At 44.1% G+C, this 22,334-nt stretch overlaps 1 protein-coding gene across 1 annotated transcript in view; it reads right to left on the bottom strand.

Annotated features, from left to right (window-relative positions):
• Positions 1-22,334, bottom strand: part of LOC117507616 (NACHT, LRR and PYD domains-containing protein 12-like) — a 175,923-nt gene that overhangs the window by 84,223 nt on the left and 69,366 nt on the right. Inside the window, exons 9-12 of the mRNA XM_034167442.1 lie at positions 17,695-17,896; positions 15,752-17,546; positions 15,486-15,659; positions 2,512-2,685 (exon numbers count right to left, since the gene is read on the bottom strand). Of these exons, the coding sequence (XP_034023333.1) occupies positions 2,512-2,685; positions 15,486-15,659; positions 15,752-17,546; positions 17,695-17,896 (2,345 nt within the window). The remainder of the gene's footprint in view (positions 1-2,511; positions 2,686-15,485; positions 15,660-15,751; positions 17,547-17,694; positions 17,897-22,334) is intronic.

Here is a 22,334-nt window from a genome sequence, read left to right as displayed (position 1 = left end):
CACTGTGAACTGTGGCTTGAATTCAGAGTTTGGGGGTCATCTCACAAACTGTCTGCGGCCCTTGGACCCAAAAAGAACAATTTTACTCTCATCAGTCCACAAAATATTCCTCCATTTCTCTTTAGACCAGTTGATGTGTTCTTTGGCAAATTGTAACCTCTTCTGCATGTCTTTTATTTAACAGAGAGACTTTGTGGGGGATTCTTGCAAATAAATTAGCTTCACACAGGCATCTTCTAACTGTCACAGAACTTACAGGTAACTCCAGACTGTCTTTGATCATCTTGGAGCTGATCAGTGGGTGAGCCTTTGCCATTCTGGTTATTCTTCTATCCATTTTGATGGTTGTTTTCCGTTTTCTTCCATGCGTCTCTAGTTTTTTGTCCATTTTAAAGCATTGGAGATCATTGTAGATGAACAGCCTATCATTTTTTTGCACCGGCGTATAAGTTTTCCCCTCTCCAATCAACTTTTTAATCAAACTATGCTGTTCTTCTGAACAATGTCTTGAACATCCCATTTTCCTCAGGCTTTCAAAGAGAAAAGCTTGTTCAACAGGTGCTGGCTTCATCCTTAAATAGGGGACACCTGATTCACACCCGTTTGTTCCACAAAATTGACGAACTCACTGACTGAATGCCACACTACTATTATTGTGAACACCCCCTTTTCTACTTTTTTTTTTTTACTAATTTCATAGCCTTAAGAGTGTGCATATCATGAATGCTTGGTCTTGTTGGATTTGTGAGAATCTCCTGAATCTACTGGTACCTTGTTTCCCATGTAACAATAAGAAATATACTCAAACCTGGATTAATCGTTTTAGTCACATAGCACGACTATTATTCTGAACACTACTGTATGAGTAGCAGATCTGGGTTGAAATGTACTAAGACTTTGTTAGAAATCAGCTGTTTCTTGGCTTCCCAAAAGACTTTTTAAATGATTCTGTCCAGTCCCATTTCACATCTTTACATAACAACCCAATCATTGGTGCTATTAATGTAGAGAAAGTTGGTATAAACATCCCATAGTAACTCAATGGAGAGAGGAAAGACCTTAACTCAGTTACTTTACTTGCAATCGTGGCCTTTGTAATAGTCTCACACTTTTCCTGCATGGAATGAATTCCATCTGCATCAATCATGTGTTCTATATAAGACACACTGTGTTGGGAAAAGGCAGATCTATCTTTGTTTACTTGAAGATTATGGTTTTGCAGCCTTTTCAGACCTTTCTCCAAATTTTGCATGTGCTGTTTTCTGTCCTGTCCAGTGATCAAAATGTCATCCAAATAACATACTACTCCATCTAAACCCTGTAAAACTTGATCCATCAATTTTTAGAAGATTGCAGGTGCACCCCATGAATTGGGCTGTCTGCGCCATTCTTTTCCAGTCAGGAATGAGTCACCTCTTCTGGTCGTGCACAACCCGCCTTTTCTAGTCATGAGCGAGACGCCCTGGTGATGTACCCTTTCTTGTTGCAGCTCTGGCACTCCGCCTCCTTAAAATGTCAGTCATCTGAAACATGTCCCCTCCCTTTGCACCTGTAGCACGGTTTTCCACTTTCCTCTTTCTTGGGAAGTGCTCTCTTGAAAATGGCGTTGGTTTTTAGGGACTTTTGCGACCACTGCTTTGCAGTTTTGCTTCGCGACTTTGGGTGCCAGGCCCATTTTATAAGCTCCTGTCAATGTTAGGTCTTTTGTGTTGCCAGCATTCAACATTCAGTCCCTCAGCTCATGGCTGTAAACACCACAAACGAATCTATGTCTTAATGCATCATCCAAAAATGCTTCAAATTTGCACATTGAAGCCAATTTTCTGAGACTAGCCATAAACTCACTGTTAGATTCATCTTCTCTTTGCCTTTGGGTGTTAAACTTTCTTAAACTGTCTTTCAGTAATACATTTATTTTTTGGCACAAAATGGGTGTACAGGAGACTCATTAGATTGTTCAAGTTACATTCGGGTGGCTTTAATGGCAAACACAAGTCCATAAGCAACGTGTGGTTTCATTTTTCAATAACGGTCAAAAACACTGCTTTTGACTTTTCATCACCATACTTCAGTCCACTTGCCATGAAGAATTGTTCTAGCCATTACAGATAGGCACCAAAGACGTCTTCTTTTTCATCGCAGCCGCCATTTCGTGTTCCTTTTTCATGCGCTCAGTCGTCTCAACGGAGTTCAGGCTTCAGCTCAAAACTCACTTCAAAAGCAGTATTCCAATCCTCATCGCCAATTTCTGTTGTGTTACAGAAGTTGTTTGAATATTGCCAAAGGAAGCTGACAGGTTTGCACAGGAATGTGACAAAATCTCAGTGGGAAGTGAACCAAAGACCTTCTTACTGTAAAAAAGTGATACCCGCTGCACCATCCTGCCATGTTTCCAGCAGAGACTGAAATCTTTTCATTCTGGTTCAGACAATATATCTGAGTGTTGTAGAATCTCTGAAACTGAATCAGAGGAATATTTTGAAACATTTGAAGCAAAAACTAAATCCTGACCTGAGACTTTCCAGCTGACAGTGTGGACTCGCCAGTCCAGCAGACAGCAGCTCCACTCCTGAATCCTCCAACACATTATTACTCAGGTCCAGTTCTGTCAGACTGGAGTACTGAGAGCTGAGAACTGAAGACAGAACTTCACAGCTTCTCTCTGACAGATTACATCCAGATAACCTGCAGAGAAAATAATCAACAAGAAAAGATTTGTGCCATCATGTAAAGGTTCCAGTTTGTTCTTCACCTCAGACAGGATTCATAAACCAGTTTTGGAACACACAGTTAAACACTGAAGTGTTTTTATTCAGTCAAGCCAGATTGTTAACTATTTAAAGGCTATTAGTGATATATTGTAGGGCTGCAGCAATTGAATATTTTTGGAATAGCGCATTCTATAAATGAATCGAGTAATTGGTTAAAAAGTGATTTTTGCTTTTTTAAACAATATCAATAGTCCAGCACTCTCCTGAAGCAATGGTGTCATGTCGATTTTCAAATTCAGGATGTTCCCTTTCTGTTTTCCTGGATAATGTATTTTTTTCACGCCATTCTGAGTTTTGGAGCTTTTCTGGACCATAACCACTGGCGGTCTGTGAAATCTTCAGTCAGCAGACAGTCTGTGTGTGAACGTGAACTCAGCCTGTGAAAACCTGAGCTGTGGAGTCCAACTTTTCCCCAAAAACTGCATTGATGAATCCACTGTTCACCCTGCTGATGAAAACTCTGACTGAATCTGAATAAAGGCATTTTTAATAGTTAAACTTGATTCACTTAAAGTGTGCATCCTTTCTCCTCATCTGTGAGGTGGACAGCAGTCACAGCAGTGTGTGTGTGTGTGTGTGTGTGTTTTTAATTCACAAACACAATGTTTCATTACACCATAAGTCTATTTCAGATGATCAGCGTGAACCTTCTTTCTTTTAGACCTTGTTCACATGGAAACAGAAGTTTGACAATATGATCTTTTTCTTTTTTCATTTTGAAAAGGTGTTCTGTAAACATGGCACCATTTCAAGGAATATCTGCATCCATAAGAAACCACTGAAACACTGCAGTACATAGAGGGCCAGTGCTAGCCGTTTGGGAGCCCTAAGCACAAATACTTTGTGGTGCCCCCCCCCCCACCCCACAATGAACAATAATAATAATAATTTGTCAGTGTGGTTTGCTTCATTTCCAAAATAACTTCAATATTCAATATTAAATTAATATTGAGTTATGATTTTAATAATAATTTATTAATGTTTTGAAAATGGCTGCAAATAAATCATTTTGCATTAACGTCACCAAACATGACAAGAAATAAATATGAAATTTAAAATAAATAAATACCACCACCATTATTTAAAAATGTAATTAATAACTACAGTCTGTAGTTAATTAATTAAACTCCTCTCAAAAAAAAAAAAGTCAAACTTTTTTCTTGTTTCAGCTTTTAACACAGAATTTTATGCTTTTCTCAATTCTCTTCATATTTTTGGACCATTTCATGGATGAAACATCATCAATTGTGGATGTAAACTGTGTGGATGTAAACTCTTGTCTTAGTTAAGTCTGGCTTAGTTTGTGTTTCCACTTCTGGCAGAACCCTTCTGTTTGGCAGGCAGAACACATAAATATTGATGAGCACATCATCGAGAGCGCGTATGCTATCTCTTCTCCACATGGAGGCCAAACGGAGTAATTTAACATTTTTAAAATTTTATTTTAATTTTTTATCTTGTTTTTATCTTGTTGTGACATAATCCACGGAGGGACTTCTTTTAAAATGCTACATTTCTTCAGCAACAGCAAGGAATTAAGTATTTTCAGACGTCATTTTCCAAAATCAGAATGCTTTATGTGTTTAAGTTTTCGTCAGGCTGTGATGATGAATCTGACTGAAATGAACAGGTAAGATTAATACTTCATATTTACTCTGTGTGTGAATGGTTTTAATATTTGTAATAGTCTGAATTGTTTGCATGACTGCAACTTTCAGTTGTTCGGCCAATCAAGGGACAGCATCAATGGATGTATTTTGACTTATAAGTAAAAGAAGGGCATCTTCTGTGGACAACAGTTTTCAGCTGTGATGATGAATCCGGCTGAAAGAATGGAACAGGTTTAAAAGATTAAAGAATTGACTTCCGGGATGGTGAGGAGGCGAGCAGTAGCATAACTTCTTAGCTCCACGACGGTCTGTCGACCCCCTGATAAAAAGCTATTACAGTCCAGATAAAAGTTATCATAAATATGTCAGGGGGCAATAAGAAGAAGATTAGAACAAATGTGCAAGAAACTGCGAAAGAAGGAGACTCTACACCCGCAGAGATCACTGAGGCTAATCCTGATGCTAACAAATTAGCCGAAAACACGACTATGGATGCTATCCAAGCTAACATTTTGGCAGCGCTGAAAAATGTCCAAGATGACATCAAAAGAGAGTTTAATGATAAAATCAACACTCTTAAGACTGAGGTGAGCGGCTTTAGAGAGGAAATGGTAAACCGTATGGATGGGCTCAACACAGACCTAAACAACGTCACACAGAGAGTTGAGGAAGCCGAGCAGAGAGTGGCCGACATAGAAGAGTTCAGTGCCGATGTCAAAGACGCACTGGAGCATACATTACAACTGCAGATAGAGCTACAAACAAAACTGACAGACATCGAGTCCCAGACACGCAGAAATAATATCAGAGTCCATGGGATTGTGGAGGAGGCTGAGGGAACAAACATCCAAATACTTATGGAGACTTTTATAAAATCAGAGCTCGCCCTCCCTGAAGTCAACTTGGCTATACAGCGATGCCATCGCTCACTCGGCCCCAAGCCCCCACACGGAGCTAATCCCAGATCCATCGTGATACACTTCCTTGAATATAAGACAAAAGAGTTAGTGCTCCGCTCCGCGTAGCGTAAAGGCAATATCCAATTCAAAGGAAGACGGGTCTATTTTGACCAAGATTATCCGAGCGATATTCTTTTCAAACACAAAGCTTACAATCATGTGAGAAGGGCACTTAAGGAAAATGGCTACCGCTTTCAAACTTTATACCCAGCCAGACTACGTGTGTTCTTTGGTGGAGACGGAGACAGCGCCGTCTACAACAGTGCGGAGGATGCCTCAAAAGCCTTGGAAAGAAGCGGGCTTTTGTCAGCAGGAGCAGAGGACGCAGTGGAGGAGGCAGTCTCGCCACCTACCGGAGCAAGACGACCCAGGTTCATGCGAGTGACAAAGAAGTGGAGCAAAGGAGAGCTGACGAGGAGCATCCAAGAAAGGCTGAGAGTGTTTAAACAAAGCACAGTTTAATGCATCGACCTTTACATAGGAGAACAGTACAACAGATGTGTAAAGTGAGTTCTAATGATGACTGACAGGCCGTTGGGGAAAGCGCTTCCTCACTTTTTGCTGTCACGATGGACAACCGGTGGAGAGTGACAGCACTGAGACGGCCTCCCTACTTCCACAGGGATCCCCCTCCCATTACTGAAGGCGGACTTTTGCTTCACTTTTGGAGGTCACGTATGTTCAATGTTCATGTTTCCATGTTCTTTTTTGCAGACCTACTTGTGTTATTTAGAGCATCTATTAAGATATAGCTCATATTTTGGCAATGTTGGATAAGCAGAAGTACACAGTCGTCACCCTTAATGTAAATGGTCTACATAATCCTATTAAAAGAAGCAAAGTGATTGCAAAAATGAAAAGAGGAAAATACGATATCATATTTTGGCAAGAGACACATCTCTCTGCCACGGAGCATGAAAAAATACGTAAAATGGGTTTCAATAACATATACTACTCCTCAGTTAATGAGGGTAATTCAAGAGGAGTTGCTATTCTAATACCAAACAGAGTAAATTTTCAGTGCACTTCACAAATAAGTGATAAAGATGGACGTTACATATTAGTTAAAGGTCACATAGACAACAAAGAAGTAACATTGTTAAATGTATATAGACCACCAGGTAAAGACGAGTATTATTAAGAAAATGTTTGACCTTATTGCCACAGAAACATCTGGGGTACTTATATGTGCAGGTGACTGGAACATTTGTCTCAACCCTATAATGATTCTTCCAGTAAAAATAAAAAGCCTCAATCAGAAGCAAATTTTACCAAGAAAATGCTTAACGAATTAGGGTTAATAGATGTATGGAGAAACCTTTACCCATCTGGAAAAAGCTACACATTCTATTCACATTCCCATCAAGTACATTCAAGATTAGATTATTTTTTTATGTTAATGTCATACAGACACAGAATTATAAATTGTACTATAGGGGTTAGAGACGTATCTGATCACGCAGATGTTTGTTTGACGCTCCATTTAGACAATTGTTGTGAAAGTGTCGTGACACGGACCCACAACAGGGGGCGTAAATGAACGGACAATGGATAAGCCAAAAGTAACAATTTAATGTTGTGAATCACACAACGACATACAGACAATAACAATATAATGACTGTCAATCATACACCAGGTGACGTGTGGGCAGGCTCGACGATAGAAGACGCCTGGCGAGAGAAGAGCCGGATCCACACAGCTTCCACTGCCAACGGAGCTGAAGAACACCGGAGCCGCCAAGCCCTGCGCCCCAGGTGGCCGCTGTCTTCAGCAGTCAGACCCGGTACTGCTGGCAGAGAACAGAGACAGTCCTGATGAGTGTGAGGTCGCACACTCAGTAATCCCACAGTCTGTATTCAGTAAGGAGGGAGCACCTCCACCTCCAATCACACACTCGTGCAGCTCCTGTCTAACCACTTATCTGGTTGGGGTGTGAAGTGAAGCCGTCGCTGATCACACCAAACGCCAATCCCACAGATAAGGACACACCACAGGAAAATGGCGGCAAAGAAGTTCAGATTATTACTCAATGTTTTGAGTCAGCAGAGAAAATGACCTGATTGGTAGTTGATTTCTCGGCGGGGAGGTGGAGTTGCAGTCCGGCCTTTAAGGTGGTGGTGACGATGTGGATGAGTGACAGCTGATGCTGATGACGAGTAACAGCTGTCACTCCCGGTTGCTATGACACCCTCTCGTGCTTGAAGCCCGCACTTCAAGCAGGACGCCATCTGGTGGTGGTGGGCCAACAGTACCTCCTCTTCAGCGGCCCACACAACAATAATGATAAAAAAGAAACTCTATGGAGGCTTAATACGAGCCTTCTTAAGGATGAAAAATTTCATGACTTTGTGGAAAGAGAGTTTAAGGATCATGTGGACCATAACAATAATGAGGAGACCTCTCCTAGTATCGTGTGGGATGCCTCAAAGGCAGTGCTGAGGGGCAAACTAATTATGTGGTCCTCACTAAAGAAAAAAGAAAAAGAAAGCAGTATTAAAAACATGCTTGACAAATTAAAAGAATTAGAAATGGAATACATGAAAAATAAAGACAGTGTTACTCTAAAAAAGATTGATGAAACAAAACATAGTTTGAATAGACTATATGAGGATCAAATGGAGAAGAAATCTAAATTTATGAAGCAAAATTATTATGAAAACGGCCCAAAATCGAAGAAACTTCTTGCATGGAGAATACGTAAGCAGCAGACGGATAGATTTGTAAATAAGGTGAAGAGCCCCATCGACAACAAAATATGTCATGAACTGAAGAGTATTCAAAAATCTTTTGTAGCATACTACGAACAGCTATATACTCAACCTCACTCACGGAGTCCACAAATTATAAATCGTTTTCTTTCCCAACTTGATTTTACCATCTATAGGAATTGAACAAAATGCCAGGTTAAACAGAGAAATAACAGAGGAAGAAATTAATAAAGCTATCTCTAAATTAAAAGGAAATAAAATGGCTGGAGAAGATGGTTATCCAGCAGAATGGTACAAACTTTTCAGACATCAAATAATCCCTTGCCTAAAAAAATGTTTTAATTATATTTTAAAGGGTGGACAGGTACCACCATCTTGGAGAAGAGCAGTCATATCTGTGATTCATAAACCTGGTAAAGATAAAACATAATGTGGTTCTTATCGTCCAATATCCGTTCTAAATATTGATTATCGCATATTTGCGACAATACTAGCTAAGAAGCTTGAGGCTTTGATTCCAGAACTGACAGACACTGATCAGTGTGGTTTTGTATGCAACAGACAGACTCATGACAATCTTAGACGTGCTCTTCACCTTATTCATAAAATGAAAAACTTAGAATCTGTTGCAATTAGCCTTGACGCTGAAAAAGCATTTGATTCTGTTAGTTTGGAATATCTTTATTTAACTCTCAACAGATTTGGTTTTAACACAAACATAATCAACTGTCTAAAATCATTATATGAATCACCCTCTGCCAGAATCAAGATTAATGGGGACCTTTCTGACACTGTATATTTGAAAAGGGGCTGTCGTCAGGGCTGCCCCCTCAGCGCTAGCCTATTTGCACTTTTGATTGAACCTTTGGCTCAGGCTATTAGAAAACATGAAGATATTTCAGGTATTGTAATAGGAGACACCACACACAAAATCTGTTTGTACGCAGATGATATCCTTTTGACATTATCCAACCCAACAGCCAGTTTACCTAATCTTCTGACACTTTTGTTTGAATTTGGCTCATATTCTGGGTATAAACTAAATTTACAGAAAACTCAAATTATTGCTTTTAATTATCAGCCAACCATGGAAATTTCTAAGATGACAAATTTTAACTGGAAAGGCAATATCATTAAATATCTTGGAATATTTATACCAAAGGATATATCTTCACTTTATGATGAAAATTATAGAAAACTTACAGCTAATATTAAATGTGATTTGCAACGATGGGCATTAATACCAATGAACATGTACAATAGGATTGAAATCATTAAAATGAACCTATTACCAAGGTTTCTTTACCTATTTCAAGCTTTGTCAATTGAAATAACCTTCACACAATTTAAGGAGTGGAATAGAATGTTATCAAATTTTATATGGGGAAACAAAAAACCAAGAATACGATTTCAGATTTTACAATTACAGAAAGAAGAAGGTGGATTAGATTTACCATGTTTGGAAAGTTACTACAAAGCAGCTCAGTTACGAGTACTGATAAATTGGTGTGACCCCAGTTGCGGGGCTAAATGGAAAGAGATAAACCAGTCTTACTTTGACATACCATTACAATCTATGGTTGGTGATAAACCACTATTGAAAATACATTCAGAATCTCATTTATTGCCCTCTTGGATAAAATCACCAATAAATGTGTGGAATAAAAAACTTAAAAACAAGAATGTTGAATCAAAGACCAAAATATTATGTTGGCCAGTTTACGATTCTGAATTTTTACCAGCAAAAACTGATAACCGATTTCAACAGTGGTCTCAAAAAGGTATTACTGGTTGTTGGTTTATATCAACAAAAGGTATACTGAAAAGTTTTTTGGAGCTTTCAGACAAATATAATTTGAACAGATATGACCTTTTTAGATATTTTCAACTAAGACATTATTTTGATAGAAAAATTAAATACGAAGAAGAAGAGGATTTGGTGAAATATTTTCTTGAGGTTTGCAAAGGTGATGCACCAAAGAAACAAATAACAATAGTGTACAAATGTTTACAAGTATTTAAGAATATCTCTACCACGTACATTAAAGAAGCATGGGAAAAAGAGGCTAATATTACAATATCGGAGAATGAATGGTTTGATATATGCAAAACTGTCATGATTACTTCCAGCTCTGGTCTTTGGAGAGAATTTGCATGGAAGACTGTCATACGTTTTTTTTGTTACACCTTATGTTAAGAGTAAACAGTGCAATGACCCTGATAAGGCTCATTGTTGGAGAGATTGTGGACACATTAAAGCAGGACATTTTCATATATTTTGGGACTGTGCGAAGATCGCACCCTACTGGTCAACGGTGATAACAGCAATCCAAAGCATCACTGGATCAACTCTGTCATATGGGTTTACTGAAACATATTTAGGACACATTTCCTGTGGAGTGCCAAAATCACAAAAATATCTTCTGTCAATACTGTTGGTTGGAGCAAAGAAAGCTATCACCAGAAAATGGTTGTGTAAGGATGCACCTTCACTTTCTGACTGGATTAAAGTAATTAATGAAATTTATGACATGGAGAGGATGACCTTTTCATTGAGGCTGTCTGTTGATAAATGTAACAGATATTGGGAGAAATGGGTTGGCTATATCAAAACACTGAATCTTTAAAGGGCTGACGCACTGTATCTTGACTTACAAGCTATCAACATATATTTGCAAAGTTTAGTATTGATGCTCAGCCCTCTTTCCTTTTTCATGCTCTGCTTGCCTTTGTTGTTTTATTTTTATTTGTTATATATGTAACAAAAATGTTTAAACAATCAAAAAATAAAGTTTAAAAAAAAGATTAAAGAATTTATATTTACTCTGTGTGCTGCTTTGTAAAGTTTGAGTTCTGCTGCCACATTTAGCTCCTTACAACGTTATGCTCATACTCTGTTGTCTTCTTCTTCATTTTTATTGAAGCACTGTAGCATCACATACAGGTCTGGCATATGTACTCAGTGCCGTCATTCCGCACATGCAAATTACGCACTGCGCGTAGGGCACCATTAAATAATTTTGTAAGTTACTTACTCGTACATTGGATTAACCATGGAATTTATCACCTGGTCTCTGAACGCTATTGACACCATTTTTTCAACAAGGAAATCAGGGCTGGGGGACCCTGCATGCCCAGATGGAATCTAACCTGCAGGCTATGTTCTCGACGCCTGGGAGAAATGACGTATCACATGCTTGGTGCCATTCTCTGTGGAGGACGTCGAAGATTTATTTATATTGGTTTTATCATAGGAGGGCTGGTACTTATTGTTGTAAGTACTGCCCTGACCTACTGGAGAACTGGCAAAATGGCTGCCACTAGAACTACGACCCCTCACCTGTGCGTCATGATTAATGAGTTGGGCAAGACGATACATTCTCAGACTGCGTTAACCCTTGAACCCAGACGTAAGTTGGATAACATCTCGAAGCAAATGTGTGCCTTGCAAAGTAAGATGTCAGAGACCAGGGAATACTCATAAATTGGATTTGGCTGTTTAGGAGAGCTGCAAATGTGTTTTCTCTGCTCAGCCCTAAACACGGCAGGCTTATCAGCCTCAGAAGGTCAAAACGCCCCGTTGTTTTCCTCCAGAAGAATTTCTGAGGCCTTGGTGAACCATTCGGCTGCCTTCTTATCTTTTGCCCTCCACGACAGTCTGATGTTGTCATGGCAACTCCAGACATTGACAGTAACTGCCACTCACACATGGAGAGCGACTGATACGCCTGCCTCACCCCTACCCCTCCCTTGTGTTTCTATCCCCCCCATCCTGGCCCCCGCTCATGCCACTCCCTTCCCCCTCTGGGATGCAGCATGGCTTTAACTGTAGTAGCTCCCTGTTTCCCCCCCAAGCAGGCGGCTTGGCCACGTGCTGCTGTGGCCCCCCCCACACTCACATTTCCTCAATTCGGATGACGGATTGTTTCAAAGTTTAGCGTACATAAACAATCAAATGTATATGTGCGGTTGTTTGAATTTTGATGTGTGCCATTATTACATTCAACTAGTAATAATCGTGGATTAATTGCTGTATATTTGACTGAGGTAACTGGGTGTGAAATGAATTGCCCTTTTCGGGATCAATAAAGTTGTGTGAATCTGAATAATCAGGAACTTCTCGCGGTAAAGGAAAAATTGGAGCAGTGGAGACACTAGTTGGAAGGTACTGCCGTCCCTTTAATAATCTGAACAGATGACAAAAATTTAGTCTACATCCAAAGAGCTAAATGACTTAACTCAAGGCAGGCCAGGTGGTCCTTATTCTTTGGAAGTCTTAACTTCACCAATACATGCTGAGACCAGTCTCATGCTTTTTTTTCTTGTGCTCCCATCACAAAATGAGTCACATTTTCATGATGCAGGTTTTTTAGTTTACTATTTCTAACCCTACCCATTTCCCTAACCCTAACCATATCCTAACCCTCTCCCTTCCTCTAACCCTAACCATAATCCCCACAGACGCCCTCCTGCATCAGCCCACATTTCGTGCTCTCGTCACAAAATGAATTCGTGCTCTCATCATGAAAAGTCCCCCATTTTTGTGACGATGTCACAAACCATAGATTCATTTCCTTTTTGTGATGCCATCACAAAATGGCATAAGATTGGGTTGTACATACTGCCCTGGATCCAAAAACACTAAAGCAGATGCTTTATCAAGACAGTTTTCCACCCCGGACCACTCTCTGACTCCCGGATCCCGAATCCATCCTGCCTACAAGCTTGGTCGTGGGGCACCAGACATGGGACACTGAGAGGGTCATCTGGGAGGCACAATATTGATACCTAGATCCTGGTGGAGGACCTCCTGGTCGACTCTTCGTGCCACCATCAGCCTGCTCAGCAGTCCTACAGTTCACACATTCTTCCAAGATCTCTTGCCATCCTGGATTTCGCCGCACATTGAACCTAGTCAACAGACAGTTCTGGTGGCCCACTGCCCAGGCAGATGTCAAAGACTTCCTCAGAGCCTTAAGCGTCTGTACCAGGGGCAAACCTTCCCACCAGCCTCCGCTGGCCCTTACCCAAGCCAAGATGCCCCTGGTCACAAATCTGCCTGGACTTAATCACTGGGCACAGTTCCTTTGTGCTCCGTTATTATAAGTGGCACGTGCAGGTCACGGCGACAGGCTTTCCTGTGCCAGCTCCATCTTGAGGTTCCCTCGTATGCACTCATATTGTATCAGATCCTGTTTATGCTGCCATCAGAATATGTAAATTGCGGTCAGATGGTCCTCAGGTTGCACATGGATCTCCGTCGGATAGGTGTCCCACCTCGACAATGCCCGGAGGGTTTGAACATATGCATCACACTCGGGCTCGCCGGTCGATCTTGACCAACTGTGTGGACTTCCGCATATGGCTGTCAGAACGTTTTGGATCTGAAATCTGACACGTTTCAGATGTGCGCCGAGTCATCATTCTGACACTATTCTGCGTGTTTCTGGCTATGTTTGATGGGGGTATTAGGAATGAAAGTATTTCCAAAACAAGGATGGTATATCTGGACACCAGTTTGTCTGTGATGATGCATCTGGATGAAAGGATGCAATAATAGGTCAAGTTAAAAGACTTTATTTCCTCTGTGTGCTGCTGACAGGTCTGCTTCATGAAGCAAATGATTGTTTTTGTTCATTTAAAAAAAATACAGAACCTAATGGCTTTCTTCCTGTTTGTGGGGATTTGTTTCAGATGGAAATAACAGGATTTGACAGAAATATTAAAATCCCTCTTCAGACGCAGGTAATGGGTTTGGACAGGAATATGAGGCCTGAACCGCACTTTAATGACCGACAGCCTCTTTGATACGGATACTTTGGTTTATGATAAATTCAGAAGGTGTCTGAGAGCTGCTGGGGAGAGACGAGGACAAGCCGAGTGACCCCAAGACCACCGAGTGCAGGAGGTGAAGTCAAGTCCACCTGCTTACAGTGTTCCTTTCACTGTTTCTAAAAGACTGAAAAATATTCAATTGGTGTTTTTTTTTCTTCCATGATTACTGGAGCAGTACGCTTGAATGTTTTTGATGACTGAATGGAATTTTGCGTTTTTATAGCGTTCTACAATCTACCTGAGAAATCTCCATGATGGAAACCACCTCTGTTTTTTCTTCTTTCATCCCAAACACGAGCTATCATTTGTGTGAAGAAATGAAATATAGTTACAAACAAGGTATTTTTATTATTGTAATATTAAATTATTTTCACAAGTAAAGCCGTGACAAAAATGTGTGTACAGTGTGTGCAGAATAACAGCGAAATCTTCTCTATTAAAGACTATCTTATTGTTCAGATTGTCACATCTAGGACACATTTAAGGGACTTTGTCCACCTTTCTTTGGGCAAGTTACAGACATTTGCCGCAGTGTTAGCCATAGATTCAGCATTCTCTGTGTAGTTACGCGGGGCCTGCATGTACACATTAATCCACTTTTCACCCCACAGCGTTCTACATGAGCGACTTGTAGAGTACTGAGAGTGCATGCACCAAACAACGGTCCATTAGGGAAACTGGAGATAGCTGAGCAGTAACACACAGGAAAGAAGCAAACAAACTACACAAGAAAAGTGTGATCATCAAAATAAATCAGGACGTGCCCATGCAGACCGGCCTGGAAACATGACAAAAAGAGGATGTACGGTTGTTGCAGGGTATGGAGTGGTGGTTAGTAGGATGATTCTGCAGGTGAAGAGGAGGAAGTGAGAGCTGAATCAAGGATCAGAAGGTGGAGGTGGACAGACAGGAAGTTGCTAGATGTGACGTGACATCTGGACAGTAAAAGAGAGACACAGAGATTGGGTGGTGGAGTGAAGGCGTTCAGGAAAGTATAAGAAAAAAGAACTGGGATCTTAGGAGAGGAGAAGAAAGTCAACAGGAGCACCAGATGATGTGGTGTAAAGTGAAAACAGAAGTGGCAAAAGGCGAAGAAAGGGCACATTGAACTGTGTATGAAGTAAGAGAAAAGGGCTTGGAAAGGATGTACACAGTAGGTAAGTAGTAAACGTGGCAGATGGTAATGTGCTGACCGGGGAGGAGAGCGTGTTGAGGAGGTGGAGGGAGTGTTCTGAGGATCTGATGAAGAAAAAGAGGGAACACTCAGGGCAGGTCTACAGACACTACCTTGCTCAAGGGCAATGGGAGGAGCCTGAAACTAATGTCAGGAATAAACTCACAGACACAGAGAGAACATGTAAACTCCAAACAGAAATAGACCTGAACTTTAGTGTGAACTGAACCTAAGATCTTCTTACTGTGAGCATGTGATACCTGCTGCTCCACCCTGACAAGTTTACAACAGAGATTGAGATCCTCTAGTTCTGGTTCAGATGACATGTCTGAGTGTTGTCGAACACGTGAAACTGAATCTGATGAAAATCTGATTTGAAATTCAGAGAAACATTTTGAAACATTTGAAGTGAAAACTAAATCCTGACCTGAGAGTGTCCAGGTGACAGTGTGGACTCTCCAGTCCAGCAGACAGCAGCTCCACTCCTGAATCCTGCAGCTGGTTGTTACTCAGGTCCAGTTCTGTCAGACTGGAGGACTGAGAGCTGAGAACTGCTGACAGAACTTCACAGCCTCTCTGTGACAGATGACAGCCAGATAACCTGCAGAGATGATGACAAAACAAAAAAGAGTTTCATTTCAAAATGATATCAATTAAGTCACTGTTCAAATGTCAAAGTGTCTCTGTCCTTACAATGCCTTTTGAGATGCTTCGATCACTGGCAGCAGCCTCAGAAGAGCCTTGTGTGAAGCAGAGTATGTCTTCAGGTCAAACACATCCAGATGTTGGTCTGATGACAGTAAGATGAAGATCAGAGCTGATAAATGAGAAGGAGTCAGACGTTCTCCAGACAGATTTCCTGAGCTCAGGGACTGTAGGATCTGATCCACTAGAGAACAGTCCTTTAGTTCATTCAGACAGTGGATCAGATTGATGTTTCTCTCTGCAGACAGATTCTCATCAAGTTTCTTCTTGATGTACTCGATTGTTTTCTGATTGTTCTCTAAGATTCTGTCTGTCTGTGTCATCAGGCCCCGTAGGAGAGTTTGATTGGTCTCCAGGGAAAGACCCAGAAGGAAGCGCAGGAACAAGTCCAGGTGTCCATTTGGACTCTGTAAGGCTTCATCCACAGCACTCTGATGGAGATGTGTTATCTTAGGTTTAAATATTATAGTCCACCAGGATGCTGTTCGTTCTTTAGACAGCAGATTGACTCCAGACTGGATAAAGTTCAGATGGACATAAAGAGCAGCCAGAAACTCCTGAACACTCAGATGGATGAAGCAAAAGACCTTGTGCTGGTAGAGTCCTCTCTCCTCTCTAAAGGTCTGTGTGAAGACTCCCGAGTACACTGAGGCTGCTCTGATATTGATGCCACACTCTGTCAAGTCCTCTTCACAGAAGATCAGGTTCCCTTTCTGCAGCTGCTCAAAAGCCAGTTTTCCCAGAGACACAATCATCTCCCTGTTCTCTGGATTCCACAGTGGATCTGTCTCAGCTCCTCCATCATACTTGACCTTCTCCACTTTGGACTGAACCACCAGGTAGTAGATGTAAATCTCAGTCAGGGTCTCTGGCAGCTCTTGTGTTCCTCTGGTGTCCAACATGTCCTCCAGCACTGTAGCAGTGATCCAGCAGAAGACTGGGATGTGACACATGATGTGGAGGCTTCGTGATTTCTTCACGTGGGAGATGATTCTTCTGGACTGCTCCTCATCTCTGAATCTCTTCCTGAAGTACTCCTCCTTCTGAGGGTCAGTGAAGCCTCTGACCTCTGTCACCATGTCCACACACTCAGGAGGGATCTGACTGGCTGCTGCAGGTCGTGTGGTGATCCAGAGGCGAGCAGAGGGAAACAGGTTCCTCCTGATGAGGTTTGTCAGCAGAACATCCACTGAGCTCGACTCTGTGGCATCAGTCAGGATGTCATTGCTGTGGAAGTCCAGAGGGAGGTGACACTCATCCAGACCATCCAAGATGATCAAGACCTGGAAGTGCTGGAAGCTGCAGATTCCTGCTTCTTTGATTTCAGGAAAGAAGTGATGAACAAGTTCCACCAAGCTGAACTTCTTCTCTTTCAGCACATTCAGCTCTCTGAAAGTGAATGGAAATATGAAGTGGAAGTCCTGGTTGGTTTGTCCTTCAGCCCAGTCCAGAGTCCACTTCTGTGTTAAGACTGTTTTCCCAATGCCGGCCACGCCATTTGTCAGCACTGTTCTGATTGGTGGCTGTGTGTCAGCTGAAGCTTTAAAGATGTCTTCACATGTGATTGTTCTTTGTGTGTCTGTTTTCCTGGATGCCACTTCAGTCTGTCTGACCTCATGTTCCTGGTTGACCTCTGAAGCCCCGCCCTCTGTGATGTAGAGCTCTGTGTAGATATCCTTAAGAAGAGTTGTCTTTCCTGCTTCAGCGATCCCCTCAAACACACGCTCAAACTTCTGCTTAATGTCAGATTTGAATTTACCACGACAAACTTCAGCATGAGTCCCTAAAAGAACAAACAGCACAGATCAGTTATTGAATGATGACATCACTTCCTGTTTCCCTGACAGAATTCACACATGAATATATTTCAAATGGACAAACGTCATGTGCCATTTAGCGTCTGTGTTAAATGTGGACAGAAGTCCTCTTACTGCTCTGCAGACAGTCAGCCAGCTCCTCATAATTCATCCTTCTCATTAAGGTCACTGTGAGGTCCAGGAAAACCAATCTGCTGCTCCTCTGCTCTTCATCCTCACTCTGACACTCCAAGTATTCTGCATCATTTAGCAGGAGAACCTTCTGGATCCTATTCAGCTCATTATTAACAAATTCCAACATGTTCTCCTGGAAATTCTGCAACACAATATAAACATGGACATCGAAACTCAGCACTTTTTTGTGTGGATTTTGTCTCCACATTTTATTTTTCACTGCGTGAGATTTTCTGGATTTTGTTCAGAAAATCCAGTTAAATTAAAAACAGACTGAAAAGTTAAATCTGTTGTGTGGGCCGCCAGAAGAGGAGGTACTGCTGGCCCACCACCAGAGGGCGCCCTGCCTGAAGTGCGGGCTTCAGGCACGAGAGGGCGCTGCCACCACGGACACAGCCGGGGGTGACAGCTGTCACTCATTATCCCTTGACAGCTGTCACCCATCTACACTACATCATCTCACTCCATAAAACCCGGACGTCATCTCCACCTCATTGCTGAGATATCGTCGACCTGTAAAGGTAATACTCTCAGCCGTATCATTGACTGTGTTTAGTAAACTCGTTTTTGCAGCTGTTTTCCTGCGGAGTGCTCTATCTGGAGATTGGCGTGACCGGCGACAGCTTCGCTTTACACCCCCACCAGATAAGTGTTTGAGACAGGAGCTGCACGAGTGTGTGTTAGAGGTGGAGGTGGAATCTCCATCATTGTTGTTACTGGGTGTGCACACACCCACATCTTATTGTCTCTGCTCCTTGCCAGCAGTACCAGATCCAACATTCGGAGACGGCGGCCACCTGGGGACTCGGGACTTGGCGGCTCCAGTATTCTCCGGGTTCGGTGGCGGAGGAAATCGTGTGGTTCCGGTTCTTCTCAGGACAGACGTCTTCTATCCTCGAGCCTGCCCACACGTCACCCTTGTGATCGACTGTTTGCAAAATTTCACATGCCTCTGTATTGTGGTTGTGCTCATTCACAACAGTAAAGTGTTCATATTCGACTCTTTCATTGTCCGTTCATTTACGCCCCCTGTTGTGGGTCCGTGTCACTACAATTTCCCAACAGGATATCTCGGCCAACGTCATGGATCCCGAGGGGCGTCACCCATCTGTTGAACAGCCAATGGAAGAGCAGGGTGCACGGGCGTCTGCAGGAGGTGTGATCGGTGAGTTGTAGCAAATCCTCACCGCCTTTACCGCTCGGCTGGATCTGATGACCGAGCAACACGTCATCCTTAATCGCAGGATGGAGGCTCTCACCGCACAGGTGGAAGCGCGCGCTCAGGGCGCTGCTGCGGCTCCTCCTCCTGCCGACCCGGTGCTGGATATAAATGTTCCACTGGTCGTTCAACGAACCCCCCCTCCATCCCCTGAAGCATACATAAGTCCCCCAGAGCCGTACGGGGGTTGTGTGGAGACGTGCGCGGACTTTCTTATGCAGTGTTCGCTCGTCTTTGCACAACGTCCCGTAATGTATGCGTCTGACGCCAGCAGGGTGGCTTATGTAATTAACTTGCTTCGTGGTGAGGCACGCGCTTGGGCTACAGCGCTTTGGGAGCAAAACTCACGGCTCCTTACCACTTATACTGGGTTCAGAACAGTGTTTGATCACCCTAACAGAGGAGAGACTGCTTCAACAGTGCTGCTGTCACTGAGACAGGGGCGCCAGAGCGCAGCCGAATATGCAGTCGACTTCTGCATCGCGGCTGCGAGGTCCGGGTGGAATAACGTTGCGCTCCGCACCGCCTTCATAAATGGACTGTCATCGGTCCTGAAGGAGCACCTGGTAGCGAAGGAAGAACCGTGGGATCTAGATGGGCTTATCGATCTCGTTATACGGTTAGACAATCGGTTGGAGGAACGCCATCGGGAGCGAGACGAAGGATGTGGCCGGGCACGCGTCGTCCCTCTCCCTTCCGGGTCCGAAAAGGTTCCGCCCTCCCCACACTCCACAGCCTAAACGCTCCGTGTGGCTACAGCCCCTGCTGACGAAGCTATGGACATGAGCAGGGCCACATTTAGACCACCTAACAGACAGAGGAGGCTGGCCCGCGGGGAGTGCTTTGTCTGTGGTTCGAGTGAGCATATGCAGAGAGACTGCCCCAAGCGGTTAAACACCAACGCCCGCCCCTAGAAACTGGGCTAAGGGTGGGCCAAGACATTCACGTGGGACACACACATATTTCCACACGACTCCCAGTTACAATCCTGAGCAGGGATTTAACCCTTCAAGCCCCAGCACTGGTGGACACGGGGTCAGAAGGGAATCTGCTGGACAGCAGATGGGCTAGGGAGGTAGGGCTCCCTCTGGTGGTGCTTCCTTTGCCATTGCAGGTGCGGGCACTAGATGGCACCCTTCTTCCTTTAATCACGCACAAGACACAACCTGTAACTCTGGTGGTGTCCGGAAATCATCGGGAGGAGATCGAGTTTTTTGTGACTCCTTCTACCTCCCACGTGATTTTGGGTTTCCCGTGGATGTTGAAACACAATCCCCGGATCGATTGGCCATCTGGGGTGGTGGTTCAGTGAAGCGAAACCTGCCATCGGATGTGTTTAGGATCCTCAGTTCCTCCCGGTTTACAGGCTAAAGAGGAGGTCAAAGTCCCATCCAATCTGACGGCGGTACCGGTTGAGTACCACGATCTTGCTGACGTCTTCATTAAGGATCTGGCACTCACCCTTCCCCCGCACCGTCCATACGATTGTGCCATTGATTTGATTCCGGGCGTGGAGTTCCCGTCCAGCAGGCTGTACAATCTCTCACGACCTGAGCGCGAATCAATGGAGACCTACATCCGGGACTCTTTAGCTGCCGGGCTGATCCGGAACTCCACCTCCCCGATGGGTGCAGGTTTCTTTTGTGTGGGCAAGAAAGATGCCGGACTCCGTCCATGCATTGATTACAGGGGCTGAATGAGATTACAGTTCGCAACCGATACCCGTTGCCGTTATTAGATTCCGTGTTCACCCCCCTGCATGGAGCCAAAATCTTTACCAAGTTGGACCTTAGGAATGCGTATCACCTGGTTCGGGTCCAAAAGGGAGACGAGTGGAAGACGGCATTTAACACCCCATTAGGTCATTTTGAGTACCTGGTCATGCCGTTCGGCCTCACTAACGCCCCCGCGATGTTCCAAGCTTTGGGTAACGACGTCTTGCGGGACTTCCTGCACCGATTTGTCTTCGTATATCTGGACGATATACTCATCTTTTCTCTGGACCCTGAGACTCATGTCCAGCATGTCCGTCAGGTCCTGCAGCGGTTGTTGGAGAACCGGCTGTTTGTGAAGGGCGAGAAGTGCGAGTTCCACCGCGCTTCTTTGTCCTTCCTGGGGTTCATCATCTCCTCCAACTCCGTCGCCCCTGATCCGGCCAAGGTTGCGGCGGTGAGAAATTGGCCCCAACTGACAAGCCGTAGGAAGCTGCAACAGTTCCTCGGCTTTGCAAATTTCTACAGGAGGTTCATTAAGGGCTACAGTCAGGTAGTTAGCCCCCTGACAGCCCTGACCTCTCCAAAAGTCCCCTTCACCTGGTCGGATCGGTGCGAAGCCACGTTCAGGGAGTTGAAACAATGGTTCTCTACTGCGCCACTTTTGGTGCAGCCCGACCCTAGCCGCCAGTTTGTGGTTGAAGTGGACGCCTCTGACTCAGGGATAGGAGCCGTGCTATCCCAGAGCGGAGAAACTGATAAGGTTCTTCACCCATGTGCCTACTTTTCTCGCAGGTTGACCCCGGCTGAACAGAACTATGACGTCGGCAATCGAGAACTCCTTGCGGTGAAAGAGGCTCTTGAGGAGTGGAGACACCTATTGGAGGGAGCGTCTGTGCCGTTCACGGTTTTCACTGACCATCGGAACCTGGAGTATATCAGGACCGCCAGGCGGCTGAACCCCAGGCAAGCCCGCTGGTCACTATTCTTTGGGCATTTTGACTTCCGGATCACCTATCGCCCCGGGACCAAGAACCAAAGATCGGATGCTTTGTCCCGGGTACACGAAGACGAAGTCAAAACTGTACTGTCGGATCCACCGGAGCCCATCTTTTCGGAGTCCACTATCGTGGCCACCCTCACCTGGGACGTGGAGAAGACCGTCCGGGAGGCCCTGACACGGAGCCCGGACCCGGGGACAGGTCCGAAGGACAGACTATACGTCCCACCAGAGGCCAGGGCTGCGGTCCTAGACTTCTGTCACGGTTCCAAGCTCTCCTGTCATCCAGGGGTGCGAAGGACCGTGGCAGTTGTCCGGCAGCGCTTCTGGTGGGCGTCGTCCGGCAGTGCTTCTGGTGGGCGTCTATGGAGGCCGACATCCGGGAGTACATCCAGGCCTGCACCACCTGCGCCAGGGGCAAGGCTGACCACAGGAGGTCCCAAGGACTGCTCCAGTCGCTTCCTGTGCCTCATCGCCCCTGGTCCCACATCGGCCTGGATTTTGTCACGGGCCTCCCACCATCCCAGGGCAACACCACCATCCTCAAGATAGTGGACCGATTCTCCAAGGCGGCCCACTTCGTGGCCCTCCCGAAGCTCCCTACGGCCCAGGAGACAGCGGACCTCCTGGTCCACCACGTCGTCCGTCT

This window comes from Thalassophryne amazonica, chromosome 3 (assembly GCF_902500255.1).
Source record: "Thalassophryne amazonica chromosome 3, fThaAma1.1, whole genome shotgun sequence".
Taxonomy (NCBI): Eukaryota; Metazoa; Chordata; class Actinopteri; order Batrachoidiformes; family Batrachoididae; genus Thalassophryne; species Thalassophryne amazonica.
Note: the sequence above shows the minus strand (reverse complement) of the source record. Positions and strands in the feature narration are given on the sequence as shown.